At 56.3% G+C, this 7,500-nt stretch overlaps 1 protein-coding gene across 8 annotated transcripts in view; it reads left to right on the top strand.

The window, feature by feature from the left end:
• LOC125958324 (hornerin) overlaps window positions 1-7,500 on the top strand; it is a 96,215-nt gene that overhangs the window by 83,351 nt on the left and 5,364 nt on the right. For 6 of the 8 annotated variants that reach the window (XM_049691594.1, XM_049691599.1, XM_049691600.1 and 3 more), the window contains 5 exons: window positions 1-4,316; window positions 4,403-5,179; window positions 5,654-5,716; window positions 7,055-7,150; window positions 7,273-7,349. The exon at window positions 1-4,316 is cut by the window's left edge and continues 1,653 nt beyond it. In XM_049691594.1, coding sequence (XP_049547551.1) covers window positions 1-4,316; window positions 4,403-5,179; window positions 5,654-5,716; window positions 7,055-7,150; window positions 7,273-7,349 — 5,329 coding nt within the window. The remainder of the gene's footprint in view (window positions 4,317-4,402; window positions 5,180-5,653; window positions 5,717-7,054; window positions 7,151-7,272; window positions 7,350-7,500) is intronic. The other 2 variants (XM_049691596.1, XM_049691595.1) reach the window with 2 other exon arrangements.

Below are 7,500 nucleotides of genomic sequence, written 5' to 3'. Positions count from 1 at the left end.
TCAAGTGGCGGATCGGACGATAAGGACGACGATTCGAACGCTGGCGCAACGGGAGCGGTCGTGGCTTCGGCTTCGGTAGCGACTATTCCAACGGCGGCCGATACGGCGAAGCTACCCGAAACGGAAGACATTTCGCCACCATCGACGGCTGCACCGACTCCGGTGGCCACACCGGCACCCGCTGGTGTGCCTGGCTCTCTGGAAGGTTCCGAAGCATCGGCGACGCATCCAAGGACAGCACCATCATCAACGGCTGCCGATGATCCCTCATCTGTAACCAATGGTACGGCAACTGATGGCAATAAACACACGATAAACTCACTGTCAGCGGCGGCATCCGCAACAGCCGGTACACCGGGTTCAACGAACGAACAAGAAGTGGCCACAAAGCTAGCCAACATGAAGCAAGAAGCGCCATCCGCAGCAGGAGCAGCCGCCAGTAGTACCGAGCATCACCACAATTCGAAAGATGTCTTCATCAAGAAGGAACCGAATGAAGAATCGGGCGCTACGAGTGAACTGCCACCATCTGCTGGAGCAGTGGTTAGCGCCACATCGTCGGCAGCGAGTGGGGGAACACCGGCATCTTCTTCGTCTTCGACGGCTGCCGGAGGAAGCAGCGGTGGCAGTGCGGTAAACTCGAACGCCGTGACTGCTGCTACATCGGCGGAGCCACAAGACTTGAAGCTCAAGATTGAGGTCAAGTCCGAGGCAAAGCTGATGCCTAGCGGCGGCAGTAACTCAGCCGGTGCAATGGGAAGTGAAGGTGGTGGTGGACCGCCGCCGGAGATGAAGTACGATCCGGAGAATCTCGTCATGAAACCATCGCCGTATGAGAACCACATCAAGTATGGTAGTGCCAGCGGTGGTCATCCTGGTAGTGAAGATGTGTTAAAGTATGGTCCTGCTGGTGCTGGCGCTGCGGCGGCCGAGCACAAGTACGGTCCGCATCCTCCACCACCTCACGGACAACCACCCGGTGCGGGAGCACCCGAGGGACACAAAGGGTATGGTCCACCGGATGACCAACCGGTCGAGTATGACATAAAGCGATATCCTGCCCATATCGGTGGTGGGGGACCTCCGCCACCACCGACCACTGCACCACTAGATGGTGGTCCACTACCACTGAAGCTTGGCTTCGCGGGCGGTCCTGTACCTGGTGAACTCCCGGGAGGACCAGGTCCACTGCCCGGTAGCACCGGCGCCGCCGGAGGTCATCTGAAACTGTCTCAGTATCCGCAGGATCTGACGGGTCTGAACCTGAAGTATCCACCGACGGACGAACGGGGCAAGTTTGCGCCATCGCCAGCCTCGGATAGTGGTAGCGGAGGAGGCGTACCACCTCCACCACCACCCTCTGCGATCGGTGCGGGTCCACTGCCCTTAATGCCCAAGAGCCACTATCCGGATCCGGCACAGCTCAGTATGTTGCGGCAGCACTACGAGCAATCGTTCAAGTACGATCCGATGGCCGTCGTAAAGTATGGTCCACCGGGAATGCCACCGTTCGGACCACCGGGCCATCAACCACCGCATCATCCGCATCCGCATGCACATCATCCGGGATTGGGTGGCGGCGGTTCATTGCCGCAGACGCATCCGCAGGATCTGAAGTACCTACCGCCGACCTCGGTGGATGGTGGACCCCTCAAGTATCCCCCGGCATCGAATGCCGATACGCCGCCCTCGAGTGGTGGTCCATTGGTGTTGAAGAACAGTTTCTCTGCCGATAATCTCATCAAGAGCTCGTCCTCTTCGTCCTCCAGTGGAGGTGGCAACGATTCGTCGAACAACCCGCTCGACGTGTCGGCGTCCTCCCGGTTGGCCGTCACACCGAACCAGGACAGCCAAGGTAGTAACAGCAGCTCGCAGGGCGGGCCACCGTCGTCGTCGGCCATGCACGGTGGTGGTGGCGGTAGTGGTAGTAGCATCGCTTCACCTCAATCCGGTGGTCCACCACCAGCGTTACCACCACATAGTGCGGCTTCCTACCCAGCACCACCGCACGGTGGACCGGCACCTCCTCCACCCTTACCACCACATCCGGGTATCGTGAATCCGGGCTTGATGCCGACGTTGCTCGGTTCCTCGGCAACCTCATCACCCGTTCCACCACCGAGCGTTGGTCATCCGGGCCTGGGTCCGGGACCGGTACCACCGCAGCTGTTACCAACACCACCCGGCAGCAGTCCCTACCATCCAGCGAACATGCATCGGGGTCCACCAGGAGTAGGAGGACCACCAGGAGGGCCACCAGGAGGCCCACCACCATCCTCGTCTGCTGCGTCGCTAATACCAAGCTCAGCGGCCGCCTCGTCCAGCTCGTCGGGCACGACATCGTCCTCTACAACAACTTCCTCCTCTACGACGTCTTCACCGGCGCTCTCCTCACTACACCATCATCCATCGTCGAGGCCCGATCAAAGGGATCGTGACGGGGCGGTGGGACGGCCCGGTGGACCAGAGTTACCGCCGACGCGTGCCTCTCCCATCAACTCCCTACTACAGGGCGTTCCGCCACCGCACGGTTTGCTGTCCCATCCGCTTCCGCTGCATCTCGGACACCCGGGAATGCCCGGGCTTCCGCCGCATCATCATCCCGCCGCTCATCTCGCAGCCGGTCCGCTTGGACATGCCGGTTTGCTGCCTCATGGTCTCGCCGGTCATCATCCTGGTGCTCCGATACCGCTGCTGAGTGGACCTACACCGTCGGCATTGGGTAGCCTGATGGAGGTGGCCGGTGCTGGGCGTCGTTCTCCGTCGTCGTCTCAGCATCACCTACCGCCAACCTCACTGCATCAACCGGTCGCTACGCACGCCCAGTCTCCATCGACACCAACCGGTGGTGCCGGTGGGCCACCGTCGTCAAGCCTCAGCCGTGCCAGTCCCAGCGTACAACCACCGGGTGGGCCCGGTACACCCGGATCCGGTGGATTCGGTGCCGGTAGTGCCGGTTCTGGTGGTGGTAGCCATCATCATCGTTCGGCGTCGCCGGCCAATTCAACGAGCTCGTTAAGCCGCGCCAGCCCGATGCACCTTGGCCATCATCCTTCGTCGGCAGCGGCCGCGGCGGCAGCCGAGCGGGATCGGCAACTGATGCGCCAGCAGAGCAGCCCTCACATGACACCACCACCTTCATCGTCCTCGGGTCCATCGGGTCCGTCGTCTTCGGCGCTGATCTCGAGTCCGCTCAGTAAAATGTACGGTGGTCCGGGTGGTGGTGCCGGTGGTCAACGGTCACCGCCACCTTCATCCCATCCGTTCCGACCGGGCGCATCACCGCCTGTGTTGCGCCACCCACAGATGCCTCTACCTCTGCCAATGACGGGCCCGATGGCTGGCCTACCGGGCTCGGTGATCGGTCACCCGTCCCAACCGTACCCACTAATGCACCCGTCCCTGTTCAATCCGCACCATCACAACCCATTCTACGCTCCCTACCCGTATGGGCCAGCGTATGGGCCCGGGTTTTCGTATATGAAACCGGCCGGCTCACCGCTTGACAATCCAATGCTGCATCCTGGCCATCCGACGGCGATACCACCGCCACGGCCAGAAGATGCCCCCGGTGCCGGTGGTCCCGGTGGCGGTATGCATGGCAATGCGAGCGAGAAGAGTAGCGGCAAAGGAGGTGGCAGCAAATCACAATCCGGAGGGCCACCGACGTCATCGTCCTCCTCGTCGACGTCGTCGTCACTGTCCGCGTCCGGGGGGTCGGGTAGCGAACGCTCCAAGCAGGGAAGCTCCTCGGCGGGTGGTGGTGGCAGTGGTAGCCATTCTTCCAGTTCGTCTAATCAAGGTCCACCGGGCGGACCACCACCACGTGGCGGTCCTTCGCCGAGCGGAGGACCGAGTCCGCAGGCCATGATGGTGGGAATACCTCCAGGTGCTCCAGGCGGGCCACCGCTCGGCGGCAGTCCCTTCCATCCGGCCGGTCCACCTCATCACCACTCACCGTACGGGCCACCGCAGCCACACAATCCGTTCATTGAGAACCAGTTGGCACCGGTGGGTGGGAAACCAACGAGCCACATGGATGCCCTGCGTGCCCATGCTCATGCGGCCGCCGGTGGCGTCGGTCTCGGTCCACCACCTCCCGGGCATCATCCGCATCATCACCATCCGGGTCATGGGCCACCGCCACCACCGCCAGGCCACCATCATCCGGCCCATCCGAACGAACCGGTACACATCGAGACGCTCGACATTGATCCGGATCCGGAACCACCGTCCCCGGTGCACGACATGAACCGCGGTCCTAGTCCCGAGGCAAAACCAGACGATACCGAATGCCATCGTTCTCAATCGGCTATGTAAGTGTCATCGGCTGAGGCAGCGGCGGTACGTGCCTCGTGCGCGCCCGCGCCCTTCATTAACCTTCGTCTTTGCTCCTTTCTAGCTTTGTGCGACGCTGCGATCGAGGGGACTACAATTCCTGTACGCGAACGGATCTGGAGTTTAAACCGACGCCCGATTCCAAGCTGGCGCGCAAACGCGAAGAGCGGGACCGTAAGCTGGCGGAAAAGGAACGTGAACGAAAGGCACAGCAAGCGGCCCATGCTCAACAGCAGCAGCACCACCAGCACCAGCAGCAACAACACCAGCAACAGCAACACCAGCAGCAGCAGCAACAGCTTGCAGCACAACAGCAGCACCATCCTTCGCATCATCCCTCGATGCCACCTCATCCACACCAACCACCGCCACACCCTCACCATCCACCACATCCGAGTATAGCGCAGCAACAAGCCGCCGCCGTAGCACATCACTCGGCGGTGGCGGCCGCCGCTGCAGCCGCTGCTCAGCACCATCATCATCAGCAACAACAACACCAGCAGCAACAGCAGCAGCAACATGCACAGCAGCAACAGCAGCAACAACAGCAGCAACAGCAGCAACAGCAGCAACAGCAACAGCAACAGCAGCAACAACAGCAGCAGCAACAGCAGCAAGCGCAACCGGGTAAACCTCCTTCGTCGGGACCAGGTAGCAGTAGTGGTGGACCTGGTGGTGGCCCCGGTGGCGGCCCTGGACAACCAGGAATCCAACCTTCACCAGGACACCCCGGACACCCGTCACCAGGGCCGCAGCCGATGAAACCGGACATCAAACCGTACCCGGATACGCCCGCCCTTCGTCAGCTATCCGAGTACGCTCGGCCACACGTTGGTTTCAGGTATGTGTTGTGTATTTAGTGTGGATGTTGAGCCACGGAAGATTCGCTGCCACTGAAAAACAGCGTCTCTCGCACATGCTGTTGGTCAGTCAGACGACTATCATGGAACCTAAAAACGACGAGCATTCGACGGAAGAATGCCGTTTGTCCGGGGTTCTGCTCAACGGTCTTCTCCCTGATGCTCCCTCGGCTGTCGTTAACCGATGCGGATGGAATTTCATGACATTTAATGAACGAAACCTGCGATGCCATTTGCAATAAGCAAAAGCACATTATTTTTTCAATCGAGAACCCCCCTATCTTCAGCAAGGTTTCTTGCTTGCTCATTTCGGGCTTTGCTGCATCAGCCATATGCGCTATTCTTGTTTGCTATTGTTCTCTACATGTTATTTTCCTATTCTCTTCTTCTATTTCTCGAATATGTCTCCATCATTTACCACCACAACCCCGGGCGGCGTGTAATTTGTGTTGTAGCCCCGTGGAGACGATGGTTCCACCATACCATCCACTCTACAATAGAGAAAGGTATACTATGGCGTATGTGGTTTTTAGTTTTTTTTCTCTTTATTTTTGTTTTCAAATGTTCGCTTTATGGCTCCTCATCCATCTGTCATTTCATTGATGTGTCGTATCACTGTTGCTATGGATCGACATACATTGGCCAAGGCAAGCGCGCACACTGCTAGCGCTTGGCATTGCCTTCATCGTTCATCATTGTTTGGCTTGCACTGCTACATCATTAATTGTTTTTATGCTATTCGTTTTCATTTCACAAGCTGCTTCCATTTGTTTCTCATCATTATGCCCTGCCCTTCCTTTCGAAAAGCTCGCCTCGCTTTGCTCTCCATTCCTAGCTTTTTCCACGTTTCCCCTGGCATGAAGGGATATACTCCGCTGATTCTCCTTAGTATCCACTATCCTCCAACCAGCTTTATACGATTCGTTGTTGCTCGATTGGTTCTCTAGATGAAAAAAATAACGAAAGGGTGTAGGGTTGGTGCTGGATCAGAGCACCGTCTCTGATTGAGCCACTGCTGTTACTACTATCCTAGTGCAGGTGCACTTTCTTCCAGTGCACCAGAGAATCGCGACTGATTCGTCGATGCAGTGGAAGAAATGAGCGCTTGATCTAAATTTAGTTGATTAAATTCTCCTACATCAAACCAATATCATTTGTTTTGCACACGAAAATCGGATGGCAAAAGGGAACGCATACACATAACCGCACACATTTACATGCATACAGACAACTTGAAACACAAACACACACACACGCTTACTCTGAAACAAGATTGCAAATTTCAATTTCCAAAATCATTTTTTAGTGTCTACCACCAGGTGCATGCACAAGTCTTTGCCCCTTCTTTCCATGCTCGAGTGGCCGCTACTTTTAAATCATCCGAATCATTCATCTTACTCGTTACTTTCATAATCTTATCCTGTGATAATGGATCAATCAATCAATGTGACCTTGATCTTTAAACATGCTGTGTGCACGTTTGAAGTTGGCTGTCAGCCGAATAAAACGATATCTGCTGTCGAATGACTTGGTTACGTGCTTCTCACTAGACCCATCTTTTACGATAGTCGGCATAGACATCTGCATACTACTGGACACTACTAACTATCTGTTTGCGCTTATCATATCCTTTACACTCACAAAAGCATAATAATCTCATCCACCATCATCAATTCTAATACACCGGAGATGCTAATGGGTGTGTGCGTGTAATTGTGCGCGTTCTTGTGTGTTTGTGCGTGTATGGATCCAACACAGCTCCAACGACTATGCCCCCCTTATATCCACGTGTTCTCGGTGCCAAGCATAGATAAAATGATATTGATCGATTTTTGCGAAATTTCTCCGATTAACAGGGACATCTTTTTTAGGGAATTCGAGGACCTGAAAAATCAGCAAGCCGTTGGCCCGTCCCGGTTAGAACCGCACTGGATGGAGTACTACAGGATGAGGTACAGTATGCCAGAGCCAAGCATTACGGACACGGTTCACTCGTGATCATGGCCCCAAAGGACCACGTGATTTACATATCTGTTTCTTCTATTTCGCCTCGGCGCTCTTTATTTTCTTACAGAGGAATGCATCCATCCCAGTTTCCGGCGCTGTACGGCAATCCTGCTGCCCTTGCTCAGCTCGAACGCGAACGAATAGGTAATGTTCAGGGTGTGGAACCATATCAGATGAAAAGCACCATCCATCCACTGCTGATCAGCCTCATTAGACATCAACATCAAGTAGTAGAGTAGAGGCTCCATGTAGCTTGATTGTCCCTGGTCTTTCTTGTTGGTCAACACCGCTCGTA

Source organism: Anopheles darlingi, chromosome 3 (genome assembly GCF_943734745.1).
Source record: "Anopheles darlingi chromosome 3, idAnoDarlMG_H_01, whole genome shotgun sequence".
Taxonomy (NCBI): Eukaryota; Metazoa; Arthropoda; class Insecta; order Diptera; family Culicidae; genus Anopheles; species Anopheles darlingi.
The sequence above is the reverse complement of the archived record's forward strand: the minus strand, read 5'-3'. Positions and strand labels throughout refer to the sequence as shown.